Raw genomic sequence first — 17,209 nt, 5'->3', positions numbered from 1 at the left:
TAATACACTTAGATTGATATTAAGCAAATATAGACAGCTCCAGTGCTCTTCTGGAAACTTCTGTGTGTGGAGATGGGTCTGACTTGACCTGGAGTCTCCCAACCCAGGCTTATCGAAATCACTGCACACGCCCCTATGGAGTTATTGACAACTTTGTCTTCCTATAGTAAAATTCAAAATATCTCTTATAAAGATTTATTTAAAACTGTGAATAAATATACCCGTGAAAATCTGCTTGGAAGCAGAGAGCGGCGGGTCTGAGAGAGGCAGCGGTGGCTGCAGGAAGGCGTCTGGACTGAAACAACCAGAAAGTTTTCACAGAAATTTGCTTTGAGTCACACATTTTTTTAGGTGTTTTATTTTTATTGTACTTTTCAGAGTAAGTCCAAAAAGAAAGTCTCACCATCAGGTGGAAATGGGATTCCACATCCGAGAAGTCCTGGGGCAAGGGTGTCCAGAGGAGAGGAGCTTTTCCTTTCAGAGGGTTCGGGAGGGACCCCAGGGGAGCCATGACTCAGCCCAGCGGGCGCAGCCCCTCCCCTGCCCGCCCCTCCCGCGGCAGCAGCTGTAACGGGGCTGAGCGAAGACAGCCTCACTCTCGCCCGCTGCACTGCGCGGCCGGCCCACCCTGCCAGGCCCTGCTCAGCTCAGCTGTCCGCTAAGTGGTGAGTGAGGGCCAGCGCCATGAGGCTGGCCGGCGCCCTGCTGCCCCTGCTGCTGCGGGCCTGCTGGGTGGCCTCGCAGGACGTTCCTGCTGCCCCGAGGGCCAGCACCTTCCAAGGTGAGTGGGGGAGACTGGAGACTGCCCTGCTTCCCGCTGCTGGAGGGATGCAGGCCAGCGGCAGAGAAGGGCTGTGCCGGCCAGGGTCCCACTCCCTCCGCTGCCTGTGCCTGGGGCCAGGGCTCCCCCAGCAAGGCCTTGCTTCCAGGGGAGCTGGTGGCCGTCACTCCGTCAATCTTCTGTCTCTGTGAACTGGCGTCCCGGCTGGCCAGATGCCGCGAGTTCGCTCTGGACACAGGGACCTGGTCCCTCGTCACACGCACTTTACGTGTGCTCAAAAAGCTTCAGTCCAACCTGAAAACTTAGCAAGAAACAGAGTCCTTTATGTGGCCAGGCCAGGAGCCCAGAGGGCGGCCTCAACTCCAGCAAGGTGGCGGCGGTGGGTGGCTGCATGCAGGGCCTCCCTCCATCCAGGCTGGGGGTGGCCTCTCCCCACAGCAGGGGGCACCGGCTGGGCTCTGGGTGGGGCTGGCTGACAGGATCCACACACCTGGAGCAGGGGGGGCAGAGGGCGCAGCTTATGGCCTCTCCTTGGCCAGACTGCCCTGTGGACTTGTTCTTCGTGCTGGACACCTCCGAGAGCGTGGCCTTGAGGCTGAAGCCCTACGGGGCCCTGGTGGACAAGGTGAAGTCCTTCACCAAGCGCTTCATTGACAACCTGAGGGACAGGTAGGGTGTCGCGCTGCAGCCTGCCCTGTGTCTCCCTGGGCTCGGGGATGGGCAGGCAGAGCCCCGCCCTGCGTCACCCCAGTTCAGACAGGCCAGTGGGAGGAAGGCTGAGCCTGAGATGGTGCAGCCCCAGGAAGGTTGTGGGGTCGGTGCTGTGGGGTCCCGGAGCCCCAAACACAGGAGCCGCTGAGTGAAGCTGGGAGTTGGTTCCTGGCCACATTCTGCCTAGCATCCGGGCCCCAGCAACAAGATGGACCCCGCTTGCTGCTCCTGTGGACAGGCAGAGTCTTTGCCCGGGGCCTGGACCCCACACCCCAGTGTCCCTAGGGCCTGTTACCCACCCCATAGCCCCTGGGGACCCAGGCATGGCTCTGGGTGCAGGTGGGGCGCACTTCACCCACCGGTCCCACCTGAGCGATGGCTGATGCCTGGGTGCAGGGCCCGGGGAGGCAGGCAGGCCGGACCCCGCCACGGAGCCCTCTGCACCACAGGAGTGGGATCTCAGGGCCCGGCCAGCACAGGCCCCTCTCCTGACCCCGCCCGGCCCTGCTGGCCACTGACCAGGGCCAGGAGCCTCCCTAGCAGGGCTGCAGACACAGACAGCTCTGGCTCCCGGCCCAGGGGCTTTGGGACCAGAAGCTCCACAGTTAGTGGACATGTGGAGCAGGGAGCCCTGGTGTGGACACTGCACTAGAGGTCCCGCCGCTTCACAAAGGCCCCTGCCTCAGTTTCCCTACCTGTGAAATAGAGTTGTCCCCTACGAACACCCCTGCAGGGGCCTTGGCACCTCCATTTACTGGAGGGGTGGCAGGACTACCGTACCCCAGAGCAAAACCCTGGGCCTAGGGCTATGCTCAGGCAGGCCGTGCAGACCACGTGGGGTCGGCCCCGCCCCACCCTCCCCCAGCTACGCAGGGGTCCTGGCCACGGGTTGAGCCGCCTCCAGATGCACCACCCTGCACCGCCCTCCTGGGCCTCAGCGGCCTCTCATCGCCCTGGCCGCAGGTACTACCGCTGCGACCGCAACTTGGTGTGGAACGCAGGCGCACTGCACTACAGCGACGAGGTCGAGATCATCCGCGGGCTCACGCGCATGCCCGGCGGCCGCGACGCGCTCAAGGCCAGCGTGGATGCCGTCAAGTACTTCGGCAAGGGCACCTACACCGACTGCGCCATCAAGCGGGGCCTGGAGGAGCTGCTGGTGGGGTGAGTCCCAGGCTCTCCCCTGCGTGGCGCCCCAGCCCCGTGCGCAGTGGCGTCCGGAGCCACACCTGAGACCCAGAGACGTGTCGCGGGGGCATCACGCCCTGACCATCGCCCTCCGGCGCCCACAGCGCCACTCCCACCCTCCCGCCTGCCTACCCGCAGCCCGAGACACCAACCGCCAGGGACCCCGCAGGTCCAGGCACTGCCCCCACTGTGGCCAGAGAACAGACCCACAGCGAGAGACAGACGGAAACACAGAGATGGAGACAGGAAGAGACACACAGACACTGAGACGGGGCTAGAAAGGGACGGACACTGGGGAGGCAGGCCGAGACGCAGACACGGAGACAGGGACGGACACTGGGGAGGCAGGCCGAGACGCAGACACGGAGACAGGGACGGACACTGGGGAGGCAGGCCGAGACGCAGACACGGAGACAGGGACGGACACTGGGGAGGCAGGCCGAGACGCAGACACGGAGACAGGGACGGACACTGGGGAGGCAGGCCGAGACGCAGACACGGAGACAGGGACGGACACTGGGGAGGCAGGCCGAGACGCAGACACGGAGACAGGGACGGACACTGGGGAGGCAGGCCGAGACGCAGACACGGAGACAGGGACGGACACTGGGGAGGCAGGCCGAGACGCAGACACGGAGACAGGGACGGACACTGGGGAGGCAGGCCGAGACGCAGACACGGAGACAGGGACAGGAGATGATCGCAGAGACAGACACATGGAGAGACTCAGACAGGCCGACCTGAGGGGGGCCAGGGGAAGCCGGCCGCCGCCGCTGGGGGTGCGGCCCTCCTCAGCGAAGTCTGCCCAGCCCGCGGGGCCTGGCCCAGGCGTGGAGCCTGTCCTGTGAGCGCCTGTCCATCTGAGCAGTGGGAAGTGGAGGGAGGGCTGGGCGGGCTGCTCCCTCCCCGCCAGGAGCTGCCCACACGCCACCCTCCCCCAGCGCGGCCCCATTGCGGGCTCCCCTGAGGCCGGTCACACTGAGGCCCCACGTCCCGCGCTCTGGGCCGTGTGCCCCCCAGGCGGAGCCCTGGGTCGGTGTGAGGGCCCGTTCTCTCCCCTGGGACCACGCACATCACCCATAGCGGGTTTTAGAGGGAGGTGGCCCCAGGAGAACGCGTTCTCCATGTCGGCACTTTCTCTTTTCCTTTGGTGGCACTGGAGATTGAACCCAGGGGCACTCTACCTCTGAGTTGTTTTGTTCTTATTTTGGTGATCTCACTACTTGCTGAGACTGTCCTCAAACCCGTGGTCCTCCCGTCTCAGCCTCTCATGTACTGAGATTACAAGTGTTCATCACCGCACCCGGCTTGGTGTCCACATTTTCTACAGCTGGGTTAGCACAGGACGGGCTGGTCCCAGCATGGCCCAGGCCGTGGCAGGGTCCGGGCTGGCTCGCCTGTGCTCTGGGCCTCAGCTCTGCAGCTCCAGGGCCCGAGCTGGGGAGCCCAGAACCTCACGCGGCCTGCCTCCCAGGGGCTCCCACCTGAAGGAGAACAAGTTCCTGGTTGTGGTGACAGACGGGCACCCCCTGGAGGGCTACAAGGAGCCATGTGGGGGCCTGGAGGATGCCGTCAACGAGGCCAAGCACCTGGGCATCAAGGTCTTCTCCGTGGCCATCACGCCCGACCACCTGGTGAGAGCTAGCCCTGGCCTCCCGCGATCACGCACAGGTCCTGCTCCCCTCACTCCCGGCCTGTGCACGGAGCGTCCTTTCCCGGCCTCCCTCCTGCAGCGAGGATAGGGGCCTTCACGGTGCGCACGGCAGCCGTCCTGCCCTCCCTCGGCCGGGCGGTGGGCACCGGCGGCAGCGCGGGGCTGGCTAATCCTGGCCCTCTCTGTGCCCAGGAGCCTCGTCTGAGCATCATCGCCACGGACCACACGTACCGGCGCAACTTCACGGCGGCAGACTGGGGGCAGAGCCGGGACGCGGAGGAGACCATCAGCCAGACCATCGACACCATCGTGGACATGATTGTGAGCGCCCGCCCGGCCGCCCCCGCGGGCCGCGCTGAGGAGAGAGTGACCCTCCTTTCCATTTCCATTTCAGAAAAACAACGTGGAACAAGTGGTAAGAGGCTCCCCCGTCGCCCCCCCAGCCCCTGCTTCCGGGCACGCGTAGCCTACGCCTGAGGCCGGTGTCTGGGCATGCTGTGCACGCGTGCGTGCAGAGTGCGTCCTGCCCGAGGGCAGGTGCCCCGTGGGGCGAGCCTGGGCGCCGCCCTCCTTCCGCTCTGACGTCTCCTGTTCCCACAGTGCTGCTCCTTTGAGTGCCAGGTGAGTGTGCCAGCACCCGCTCGGGCCACCCTGCACCCCCAGGCCTGAGGGTGACTCCCCCACCTCGTGTCTTGCAGCCCGCCAGAGGACCTCCAGGGCCCCGCGGCGACCCCGGCTACGAGGTGAGCGGCCACCTGGGGTGGGGAGCCTCTGGGCCCTGCACCCCGCAGCACCACCCAGCACTGCTGCTGCCTGAGTGGGCGGGTCCGGGGGCACTGAGCTGACTGCCACACTGATACCAAGCGGAGTGCGGCAGCCCAGGCGCTGGCGGCCAGGGAGGCAGCGGGCCTGGCTGGGTGGGCACCAGGCCCCGTAGCCCAGGACCCTGGGGAGCTGCACCCTGGGACCAGGAGCGTCCTCACAGCTGCACAGACTCCTGGGATGGGCTTCTGGCAGGAGTGGGTTGGGGGCCAGGCACGAAACCCTGGGGTCCCAGGCCAGGTGTGGCTCCACATTGGATTTCATTGCCAGTGTTGACAACTTGGGAGATTGGGGTGGCCGGCCCTTAAGCCACAGGCCACGGTCCACGGGCTGAGCAGAGCCATCAAAGGCTGCTCCCTGGCTGCAGCTGAGGGGGTGACCTTGGCGGGGCTCCATGGGGTCCCCAGAGCCAGCCAGAGCCATGGTGAAGGGGCCTGGAGGCCAGGTGGGCCCTGGGGCCCCTGTGGAATCTCTAAAGAACTTTCTCCATGTGCAAGCAGGCTCCTCTTTCTCTCCTTTCTGGAAGAAATGGGGCCATTCTCTGACCTGTTCTGCTCTGTCTTCTAGGGAGAGCGAGGAAAGCCAGGTCTCCCCGGAGAGAAGGGAGAAGCCGGAGAACCCGTGAGCGCCCAGTGCCTGGCTCAGGGGGAGGGTGCTGGGAAGCCTGAGGCTGGGGGTGGGCGTTGGAAGCTTCCAGAAGGATGGCTGTCTTCTGAGCACTGGGTCCCATAGAAAACAAAGTCCCAGGACCTTAAACATCCTCTCCCCCCTCCAAATGCCCTCCCTGCCTGCCCCCACCCAGGTGTCCTAACCCCCTCCAGGTGCCCTGCCCCTGCCCTCCCTCCGGCCCCATCCCATGTCCTGGCCCTCCAGCCTGGAGCTCCACTGTGGAGCCCCTCCTGCCCAGGCCTGAGAGGGAGCGAGGGGTGGGTGGGCTGGCGGGGGTCTGCCCCTGCCCTTCAGGGGTGTCTCTCTGACCCCTCTTCTGTTCCAGGGAAGACCCGGGGACCTCGGACCGGTCGGATACCAGGGGATGAAGGTGCGTGTCCTTAGGGGGTGGGACATATGGCTGGCGGCTCGGGGCAGCCCACGGCAATGGCGTCTCCTTCCTGTTTGGTTTGCAGGGAGAAAAGGGGAGTCGCGGGGAGAAGGTGAGTGGGCTCAGGACCAGGACGCGCCTCGGGGCACTGTGGGGTCTGGCGTCACCCTGGCCTCCGGGAGGACATGCTGACGTCTCAAGACGCCAGGGTCAGTGATGCCCGCGTGAACGCGGGGACCTGCCTTCGCCCCACCTGGCCAGGTCCCTGGACTCCTGCCGCCGGCTGGCACACCCTCGGGCGTGGGGTGACTGCTTACGGGTCCCTGCCAGCCTCCACCTGCCCCAGGCCCCGCTGGGCAGCCTGGGTGAGGGGAGTCCAGCCCTGGGCACCACCCTCATGCACTTCCTGTGTCCACAGGGCTCCAGAGGACCCAAGGGCTACAAGGTGAGTGGGCGGGGCCGGTGGGGTGGCCCCTCAGCCCTCTGACTTTCACCTGACCTTCCTTTGTCCTGGTGCCTCGCAGGGAGAGAAGGGCAAGCGTGGCATCGACGGGGTGGATGGAATGAAGGTGAGGGGGTCATGGAGGTGACCGGGGCATGAAGGTGACGGGGACATGGAGGTGATGGGGGTGGGGGACATGGAGGTGATGGAGGGCATGAAGGTGACGGGGGCATGGAAGTGATGGGGGTATGGAGGTGATGGGGGGTGGGGGACATGGAGGTGATGGGGGCATGGAGGTGACGGGGGGGCATGGAGGTGACAGGGGGGCATGGAGGTGATGGGGGCTAGGGGCATGGAGGTGACGGGGGCATGGAGGTGACAGGGGGACATGGAGGTGACGGGGGGACATGGAGGTGATGGGGGGCATGGAGGTGATGGGGGCATGGAGATGATGGGGGGCATAGAGGTGATGGGGGGGCATGGAGGTGACGGGGGAGTGGGGGCATGGAGGTGATGGGGGGTGGGGGCATGGAGGTGACAGGGGGCATGGAGGTGACGGGGGGCATGGAGGTGATGGGGGATCATGGAAGTAACCCCAGCTGCAGGGCTGGGTCACAGAAGGTCACCAGCGAGGCTTTCCTGGGAGAGCTGGTACAGGAGAGAGGGCTGACTGTCCCCACATTCCCCGTGGCCACCCGACTGGCTTAATCATGCGGTTCCCCTCCTTCCAGGGGGAGACAGGGTACCCAGGCCTGCCAGGCTGCAAGGGCTCTCCAGGCTTCGATGTAAGTCTCTTCCTGCATCCATGTTTGGGGGCTGGGTTTTCAGGAACGTGTCCTTCCTGTGGGCTCTGAGAGTCATGCTTGACTCCTCTCTGCGGCCTGAGCTCGTGAGGCCACAGAGACCTTTGCCAGCTGTGACCCGCCGTTGCCCTCTTCCCTCCAGGGCGCTCAGGGGCCCCCTGGCCCCAAGGGAGATGCCGGCGCCTTTGGCCTGAAAGGGGAAAAGGTGAGTTGGGGGCTGGAGAGCGGCTCTGGGCTCCGCGGCCACTGGGGCCCTGGGAGCTAGGCCCCTCCCGGGAGTGTGGCCATGCAGCCCCGGGAAGGCCCTGGCTCTGATTCCCTGACATCCTGTGGACAGGCAAGTGGGGACAGGCCTTGGAGAGCCACCTGTCCCCTGGTGTCCCTCAAGAAACCTGCATTTTCCAACCCCCTGGGGCTAGGGCCACCCACCGCCCCTCCCAGTCTTGAGGAGCCACTGCGCAGACCCGCAGCTCCCCCGTCCATCAGAATATCTGTTCATCAAGAAATCCGAGGCTCAGGGTGGCGGAGAGGCTGGCTGCTGGCTGTGGGCAGGCCAGCCTGATGGAGGCCATCTCTAAGCCCCTCAGGGCTGAGTATCCACTGCGGTGGGTGATTTCCTGGTCAGAGCAGGATGTGCTGAGAGAGGGGGGCTTTGACTTCACCCCAAGTATTGGGGCAAAAGCATCCTGGAACCAAGCACAAGCTGAGGGTGGTTTAGGGCAGACAGATGACCCTCCAGGCCGGGGGTGCTGGCTCGCAGCCGGGTCAGGTCAGTTGAAGCATTCTGGTTGGCTGTCCTGCAGCTGAGGGGTGGGGCCTGGGAGGCTAGGGCATCCTATGATGTCGATCACTGCGGCCTCTGTGGGCTGCACCCCCAGAGTGAGCACACCCCGTGATGATCCCCAGGGTGAAGCTGGAGCCGACGGAGAGGCTGGGAGACCCGGGAACTCGGGGCCACCTGGAGACGAGGTGAGTGAAGCCAAGTGAGGAGGGACGGACACAAGGGCTGGGTCGGGACGCTGGACAGACCGTTCCACCCTTGTCCTTCCCCAGGGCGAGCCCGGCCAGCCTGGTCCCCCCGGAGAGAAAGGAGAGGCCGGTGATGAGGTGAGCCCCGGGCCTCTGCCCGCTGAGCTGAGCTGAGCGCAGGCTGCTGCAAACTAACCGAGTTCTGTTCCTGCATCCCCAGGGCAACGCGGGACCAGACGGCCCCCCAGGGGAGAGGGTGAGTCTGCGCCGGCTGCTGTCCTGCTCCCCACTCAGCCCTGGCCCTCTGGGCGTTGAGGACACCCTAGCTACCTGGACGTTTCTCATCCGGGAACCCTGTGCTGGGGCCTGGGGCCCGCGGCCCGCGGGGAGACTCGGCCAGCATGATGTGGCAGGGCCCAGCATCAGCACCAGCCTGGGCCTGGGGCTCTCAGCCTCGCCCCCAGGTGAACCTCGCCCTGGCAACTTCACAGCCTCTCCCCTCTCCACGCAGGGTGGGCCTGGAGAGCGAGGACCACGGGGGACGCCAGGTGTGCGGGGGCCCAGAGGAGACCCGGTGAGCCCCAGCAGAGGCGGCCCCTGAGGGGTCACACAGAGGATGGGGTCAGGGCCACGGGATACACCACGCAGCCTGTGATGCCTGCACTGATGGTTTCCACCTCCGTGGCACAGGCCACGCACAGGGCAAGACTGAGAGCCCAGCCCCGGCTGCCTGGCTGGTCACCTCTGCAGGGCAGTCCCATCGGTCCCCTCAAGTGGCTCTGGGCTAACTCTGTTCTGCAAGCCCCTGGCAGAGTCCTCCTGGACCCAGGGGGTGGCCGGCAGAGCTGGAGAGGGGAGGCAGACCTTGGAGCACCCGGCCCCAAGGCAGCTTCAGACATCAGGCACCCAGCCTGGGCCCAGAAGGGCTCCCGGCCCTCCCTGGGAGCCCACTTGGGAATCAAGCCCAGGCTCTGGGCTTTGCGGCTGGTGCTGAGACCATGGCCCCAGGGCTCGGCCCTCAGAACAGCCTCAGGCTCAGGACCAGCTGTGGCCTCCCAGGAAGGCACGACCTCACCCCACTGCCTGGGCCTCTGCTGGCAAAACAGGGCCAGGAGGAGAGGCCGGACAAAGGCTGCGGGCAGCCAGCACCCCCAGTGGAGTGGCCAGACCCCTGCAGCCCTGCCTGGTAACACCTGCCTGCTGGCCACAGAGCAGTGTCTCCTCCCTGGACAGCGGGCAGACAGCAGCCATGTGACCGACCTCTCACCAGCTTGTCCCTCCAGGGTGAAGCTGGACCCCAAGGTGACCAAGGAAGAGAGGGCCCCGTCGGCATCCCGGGAGACCCGGTAGGGGCCTGCGTGGGGGCAGCTGTCCACTCACACCATGGGCAGCCACATATGTCAGCTCACACACCATGGGGATGTCCACAGCTGCCCACTCACACCACAGGGGCAGCCGCGGCTGCCCACTCACAAACCATGGGGACGTCCATGGCTGTCCATTCATACCACCCTAGGGGAGTCCACAACTGCCCACTCTCACACCACGGGGGCAGCCATGGCTGTGCGCTCACACAGTGGGGGTGTCCATGGCTGTCCACTCACATACAACTCGCTCCAGCCAAGTCAACTGCTTGGGAGGAGGCTGAAACGCCCCCAAAGCTGACCATCGTGGGGTCTGTTTCTAACTGGGCACTTCCTGAATGTACATGTTTCTGAGGAACTCGGGTGTCCTGGTCAGGGCCAGCTGCTCCCATGGCCTGTGGTCAGAGCCTCCAGAATACAGACGTGTGAAGCCCCCCATGCTCCTGAGCACAGCCCCTCATGGGGGGCAGAGTGGAGGGAGGGGCGGTGGGCCCTGGGGACGAGGACAGGGAGGACCAGGGGTGGACACTGGCCCCAAGCCGTGAGGTGGCTGGAACACCTACTGGGAGGCGGGGTGGGGGCTCCATCCCGTGTGAGTTGGCCACAGTGGATTTGGGCCATCATTTTGGTCTCAGGATTCAGGGATGTGGGTGAGACCGTCTAGAGACCACGCAAGGAGTGGGGAGGGCCCAATAGAGGGGGTCCGCGGCCATCTCCGACTCCAGGGGAGGTGCAGTCAGGAGGGCACCCTGTCCGCAGGGCCACGTGCAGGAGGACTCCTAACCACAGACCCGTGCCTGGTGGCTGGGGGCAGCAACAGGACCCATGACTGGGCTGGTGCATGGCCCAAGTCTTCATGGGAGCCTAATGCTAGACGGGGAGCCCAGCTACATCAGCGTGTGACCTAACGCTGTGTCCCTTGTGCCTGCCTGGGTCCTCCAAGCGCTCAGGGAGCTGGGTGGGGGCTGCAGGGGTCTGGGCACAGGGGGCGGATGCAGTAGGGATAGTGAGGGTTCAGGGCAGATCTGGAAACCCTGGCCCCACACAGGGTTCAGGGGTCTCACTGAGGCAGCGTAGGAATCCCAGCAAACCTGGGGGTGAGGGGGCGTTCAGCCCTAAGGCAGTACTGGGGCCTCAGAGGTGCCAGGAGGCCTGGCTCAGCCCCATGGGGACCAGGCGGGCAGGTCCTGGATCTCAGGAGCAGGCCCAGCGTGTGTAGGTTGCCCCCCACTGTGCCTGGGGGTCTGGGGAGTGGGGGCTGGAGAGGCGGAGCAGGCCCCCACACAGTGCGGGTGTCCAGAGTTGCCCAGGTGGTGTGGGAGGCTCAGGGTGGGGCCACAAGCAAGAAGAGGGCAGCCCCAGCCCCATGTGCAGAGGGCCCGAAGGCCAGTAGATCCCCTGAGGCCTGGAGAGGTCCCCCTGCACCAGGGTCCCCGCGGGCCCACTGCACCTCCCTCTCTGAGACCCTCTGCTCCCGCGGGAACGGCAGGGCTTGGCCTGGGTCCACGGTATCTCTGTCTCCTAGGGCGAGGCCGGCCCCCTTGGACCTAAAGGCTACCGAGGCGACGAGGGTCCCCCGGGGCCCGAGGTGAGTGCCCACTCTGTGGGAGGAGCCGTCCTGAGTGTCCACCAGCGCTGGCCCTCTCTGGTGCTGCCCTGGGCCTCGGAGCACATCATGTCAAAACCTGGCTTCACCTTCCGTCTCCTAGGGTCTCAGAGGAGCTCCAGGACCCGCTGGGCCCCCTGGAGACCAGGGCCTGATGGGTGAAAGGGTGAGTGACCAGCACTGCCATGTCCCCACCCCAGTCAGCCCTGGGAAGTCCCTGCCTGATCCGGCCTCTGAGGAAGGAGTCTCCGTGGGGGTCTTGCGAGGACCGGTGGCGCCCACAGCCGGCTTCACTGTGAGGCTGCCGGGGCCAGGCCCACCGAGGTCCATGCCGGGGGAGGGGCCCAGCGTGGCCGTCCTGCGCTGTCCATGGGCGTCTGGGGAGCAGTGACTGACAGCCATGATGCTCTGCTCCCCAGGGTGAAGACGGCCCCCCCGGGAATGGCACGGAGGGCTTCCCCGGCTTCCCCGTAAGTGACCACAGGCACCCTGGGCAGGTGGACTGGGCAGAACGGCCAGCTGGTCCAGGACCTTGGTGACTGGGCCAACTCGCACGTCAGACCTGGGCGACTCCCTGCTTTTCTACACAGGGCTACCCCGGCAGCAGGGGCCCCCCGGGACTGAACGTGAGTACACCCCCACAGGCGTGAGCAGCGCACATGTTCCCACACTCTTGCACACTCACTCCCACATGAGCATGTGCAGTCGTGTGTGTGCACAGGAGCACACCTGTGTGTATGCACATACATACACACATGCGCCTGGTGGCCCAGGCTGCCCCAGGGCTCAGGGATGGCCCGCCATGCTCACACCTGCCTTCTTTGTCCCCCAAGACCCCACTAACCTGTGTCCTGCCTCCCTCAGGGCACCAAAGGCTACCCGGGCCTCAAGGGGGACGAGGGCGAAGCTGGGGACCCTGGAGAGGACGTGAGTAGGCAGAGGAGCGGGTGGCAGGAGGGGCCTGAACCCTGGGACGCCCGTGGCTGCGCTGACCAAGGCCATTTCCTTCTAGAACAATGACTTGTCACCCCCGGGGGCCAAAGGAGCAAAGGGCTACCGCGGCCCAGAAGGCCCCCAGGTGGGCACTGCGACAGGCGGGGAGGGCTGCCTGGGGTGGGCAGGGAGCGGGGAGGCTGTGGGGCCCCAGGGGAGGGCCCATCGAGGGCAGCACAGCCATCCAGGGTGGCCTCAAAGGTCCTGGGCTGCTACAAGAGCCGCGGCTGCTGGGCAGCAACAGGTGGCTGGGTGAGGGGGAGGGGAGCAGGCCTGCCCGGTGGGCAGGGGGCCCTGGGCTCCACAGGACTCACCTGGCTGCTGTTGCCCTGACAGGGACCCCCAGGACACACAGGACCGCCCGGGCCAGACGTAAGTGGGTGTGCGCTGACCTCTGCCTCTGCCGCGGGCCCTGTGGGTGACTACGGGCACACATGATGGGCATGGGGACACATGGCTGTGGGTGTGTGATGACTCAGAAGGAAAAATGCCCATGGTGATGCATCACAGTCACACACTGGGGACCTGTGCCCTGGTGGCAAGGGTCCGAGGTGCAGAGCCGGCACGCCCAGGACGTGGGGCGCCCCGGCCCCAGGGCAGGGCCGCGCCAACACCTCCACTCTTCCTCCCCCAGGAGTGTGAGATTTTGGACATCATCATGAAAATGTGCTGTGAGTACCTCACCAGTCCAGCGGCGAGGGCACCGTGGTAGGGTCCCCCCAGCCCCGCGCCTGCTATTCTGCTCCAGAAGGGTCTCTACAAACTCAAGGGGGCTGGAGGGTGGGGTGGGGTCTCTGAGGGTGTGGGGTCCTGGGCCCTGTCACTGAAGCCCCTCCTCTCTCTCCCCAGCCTGCTGTGGTGAGTCCCATGTCTGCACTCTTCAAGAAGCTTCTCCTGGGATCTCCTTTAAGAGTCCTGCCCGGGGAGGGACTGAGCCCCTGGTCGCCATGGTTGCTGGGTGGCAGCTGCCCCTCCCCCTCATTCCAGCCCCACCCACAAATGCCACCACCACAGCGGCATGGTCCTGGGGTGCTGCTGTCCCCCACCGCTCCCCAGAAACACAGCCCAGCCTACCTGTCCCTCCTGGCTCGGAGACCCAGTGGTGGTGGGCAGGAAGGCCTCCCCAACAAGCCACTGCCAAGGGGACATGAGAGGGGGTGGACCCCAGCGCAGGCTGACCCGACACTTGGCCCTTGGGGGCCTGAAGACCCACTGACCGTCTGTCCTCAGAGTGCAAGTGTGGGCCCATCGACATCCTCTTCGTGCTGGACAGCTCCGAGAGCATCGGCCTGCAGAACTTTGAGATCGCCAAGGACTTCATCGTCAAGGTCATTGACCGGCTGAGCAGGGACGAGCTGGTCAAGGTGAGCCATGAGGCCCCAGCCCGCAGGGATGCGCTGGTGCCCCGCAGCTCAGGACACCCACCACTGCACCTGCTGTGGCCGCAGCCTGCTCTGCCTTGGCAACAGGACAGTACCCTGGCTCCTTTCCAGGGTGTGGGTCGGAGTCCTGAGGGTTTCCAGGACTCGCCCCTCAAGGGCAGAATGGGGGCGCTGTGTGCTGGGGTCTGTGCGTGCCCTGGGGGAACCAGCAGACGGGCTGCTGCATCTGGTGAGCGCGGGGGCCTCTGACCGCTGTCCCCACTGCAGTTCGAGCCTGGCCAGTCGCATGCGGGCGTGGTTCAGTACAGCCACAACCAGATGCAGGAGCACGTGGATCTGCAGAGCCCCAACATCCGCAACGCACAGGAGCTCAAGGAGTGAGCAAGCCAGACTCTGACCCACCAAACCCACCCTGGCCCCAACTCCTGACCCCAAGCCCAAGCCCCGGCCTGGCCCCCATCCCAACCCTGACCCTGACCCTGACCCTGGCTCTGACCCCTAACTACAACCCCAGCCTTGACCTCCCCACCAGTTCCTGCCCCTGGCCTTGACCCCAAGCCCAGTCTGACCGACCCCAGGCCTAACCTCTCACCTCAACCCCAGCCTTGACTCCCAACCCTGACCCTGATCCTAACTCTGGCCTTGACCCCTCACCCTGACCCCGACCCCAGCCCTTACTCCACCCCTGACCCTGACTAGTCTTGACCCCAGCTCTGCCCCTGCCCTGACCTGGTGCTGACCTCAACCTGGCCTGACGCAGGGCCATCAAGAAGTTGCAGTGGATGGCGGGCGGCACCTTCACAGGCGAGGCACTGCAGTACACTCGGAACCGGCTGCTGCCGCCCACCCAAAACAACCGGATCGCCCTGGTTATCACCGACGGGCGCTCGGACACCCAGAGGGACACCACGCCCCTCAGCGTGCTCTGTGGCCCCGACATCCAGGTGCGCAGTGCCCCAGGCCTCCCCGCCTGCCTGTGGCCCCTGGGAGCATCCCACCAGCACGCCCTGTCCTCCGCAGGTGGTCTCTGTGGGCATTAAGGACGTGTTTGGCTTCGTCGCGGGCTCTGACCAGCTCAACGACATTTCCTGCCAAGGCCCATCGCCCCAGGGCCGGCCGGGCATCTCCCTGGTGAAGGAGAATTACGCGGAACTGCTGGACGACGCCTTCCTGAAGAACATCACAGCTCAGATCTGCATAGGTGGGCAGGGCAGATCTGCATAGGTGGGCAGGGCAGATCTGCATAGGTGGGCAGGGCAGCAGCGGTGCCTGGCGGGCAGGGCGGCATGGAGGCCAGCTCAGACATGGAGGTGTCTTGGGGCCCAGAGACCATCCCAGAGATTGCCTCATGGCCTGGCCTGAAGCTGTGCCTGGCAGGGACGTGGGGGGTGGGCGCGCTCGCACGCGGGGACCCTATCCCACCACCCTGGATGGCCTTCAGGCTCGGTGTGGGGGTCAGATCCGACTCCACCATGCTGCAGCTGGTCAGCAGGTAGGACCACCTGGCTGGGCTCGGGCATCTCACACAGCGGCCCTCGTGAGCCCCCAGTACAGTACATGGGACCTGTGGACCACCCCGGCCTCAGTTTCCCCATTCTCAGGTCTGCCCTTCCCTCTGTGGGCTGGAATGAGGAGCAGGGTTGTGTCTGGGTCTGTCTGCCGTCCCTGAGGAAGGGACTGGCCTTCCTGGTGGACAGAGGGGCCGAGCAGGAGCTGAGCCCAAGGCAGAGTCCGGTGTGCTGTGGCCCAGGTGTGAGGAAGGTGCTTCATGTGTGGGGTCTTCTCTTTACAGACAAGAAGTGTCCAGACTACACCTGTCCGAGTGAGTATGGGGCTGGGGCAAGGGCGAGGGGTTCCCGGCGATGGCTACTGCGGGCTGGGGGCCTGCAGGGCTAGCCATGGCGGAGGGCCGCTGCTCATGGCTGCCTCCCCGTCCGCAGTCACCTTCTCCTCCCCGGCCGACATCACCATTCTGCTGGATGGCTCGGCCAGCGTGGGCAGCCACAACTTCGACACCACCAAGCGCTTTGCCAAGCGGCTGGCCGAGCGCTTCCTGTCGGCAGGCAGGGCGGACCCCTCCCAGGATGTGCGGGTGGCCGTGGTGCAGTACAGCGGCCCAGGCCAGCAGCGGCCGGGCCGGCAGGCGCTGCAGTTCCTGCAGAACTACACCGTGCTGGCCAGTGCCGTGGACAGCATGGACTTCCTCAACGACGCCACAGACGTGAATGACGCCCTGGGCTTCGTGACACGCTTCTACCGCGAGGCCTCCTCGGGCGCCGCCAAGAAGAGGCTGCTGCTGTTCTCCGACGGCAACTCGCAGGGGGCCACGGCGGCCGCCATCGAGAAGGCTGTGCAGGAGGCGCAGCGAGCAGGCATCGAGATCTTCGTGGTGGTGGTTGGCCCCCATGTCAATGAGCCCCACGTTCGCGTGCTGGTCACGGGCAAGACGGCCGAGTACGACGTGGCCTTCGGGGAGCGCCACCTGTTCCGTGTGCCCAGCTATCAGGCCCTGCTCCGCGGCGTCTTCTACCAGACTGTCTCCCGCAGGGTGGCACTGGGCTAGCCCCCTGCAAGCCCGCAGACGGCCCCCACCCACGCCCAAGCAGAAAGAGTGTGACCAGCTCCCCACCAGGCCGACTAGCGAGTAGTGAGGCTCCTCTCAAAGGGGAGCACCGAGCCGAGCCGCAGACAGGTGCACACTGGCGTCCCTCCCGCCTCGCACTCCGCACCTGGTGATGGCCTCTTAGGCCTCCCCTGCACCCGGCTGCGTCGGCCCCGCCCCTCCTCCCTTCCTGGGGTCCCTTCTCCTGCCGCCCCCAGTGGGGCTTTCTGAGTCCTCCACTCGCATCTCATCCACACCTGAGTCAGCCTGCTCTGTAGCTGTCCTGAGATGCTGGACTGTGAGTCTGTTTTGGAAACTGAGGTTGGGAGGCTTTTTAAACAGGAGCCTCGAGTCAGCTCCAGCTCACGGCTCGGCCTCCCCCGGGTGGGGCAAGGGAGTCGTGGACTCCGGCCCCTCCCCCCACAAAGGTGCTGCCCGCGGGTGCTGATGCGGAGACCTGGCGCTCCTCCAGGCCTGGCTGAAGAGCCTCTCTCTCCATGCTGGTTCTATCCTCACTTCCCGGTGTTTGCCCAGCCTGGAGCAAGTCAGCAGTCTGCTAATAAAGTTCTCCACCCCTCTCCCTGGCTCTTCCTGCCAGCCCCCAGCCTGCGCTTCACCCCCCAGGAGGAAAAGCCAGTGGCGGCACCTAGCTCCACGCACGCCCGAGTGGGAGTGCTATCCTTGGCTGGCCGGTGCCAGGGACACTGCCGTCAGTGTCTCAAAGGAGGACACGGTGACATGGAGCCCTCTCCACATCTGAGGCAGGTGCAGAGAGGCCCAGCACCCAGGGTCCAGAATCAGGAGCAGACTAGGTCTCTGTGTGTGGGACCCAACCAGCTGAACCACATCCTAT

At 65.5% G+C, this 17,209-nt stretch overlaps 1 protein-coding gene across 1 annotated transcript; it reads left to right on the top strand.

The window, feature by feature from the left end:
- Positions 1 to 684: 684 nt before the first annotated feature.
- Positions 685 to 16,317, top strand: COL6A1 (collagen type VI alpha 1 chain; the record flags this gene model as incomplete). The annotated part of the gene is made up of 35 exons (XM_080696836.1): positions 685 to 781; positions 1,321 to 1,450; positions 2,456 to 2,656; positions 4,155 to 4,314; positions 4,527 to 4,655; positions 4,729 to 4,749; positions 4,935 to 4,955; positions 5,033 to 5,077; positions 5,724 to 5,777; positions 6,151 to 6,195; positions 6,281 to 6,307; positions 6,614 to 6,640; positions 6,720 to 6,764; positions 7,369 to 7,422; positions 7,583 to 7,645; positions 8,347 to 8,409; positions 8,494 to 8,547; positions 8,630 to 8,665; positions 8,921 to 8,983; positions 9,693 to 9,755; positions 11,299 to 11,361; positions 11,483 to 11,545; positions 11,799 to 11,849; positions 11,970 to 12,005; positions 12,244 to 12,306; positions 12,392 to 12,457; positions 12,709 to 12,744; positions 13,007 to 13,043; positions 13,222 to 13,230; positions 13,603 to 13,736; positions 14,022 to 14,131; positions 14,515 to 14,698; positions 14,775 to 14,955; positions 15,547 to 15,576; positions 15,695 to 16,317. The coding sequence occupies 35 exons, from the start codon at positions 685 to 687 to the stop codon at positions 16,315 to 16,317; spliced, it is 3,084 nt and encodes a 1,027-aa protein (XP_080552962.1).
- Positions 16,318 to 17,209: the final 892 nt, after the last annotated feature.

Source organism: Muscardinus avellanarius (assembly GCF_963383645.1).
Source record: "Muscardinus avellanarius genome assembly, chromosome: 5".
Classification (NCBI taxonomy): domain Eukaryota; kingdom Metazoa; phylum Chordata; class Mammalia; order Rodentia; family Gliridae; genus Muscardinus; species Muscardinus avellanarius.
The sequence above is the reverse complement of the archived record's forward strand: the minus strand, read 5'-3'. Positions and strand labels throughout refer to the sequence as shown.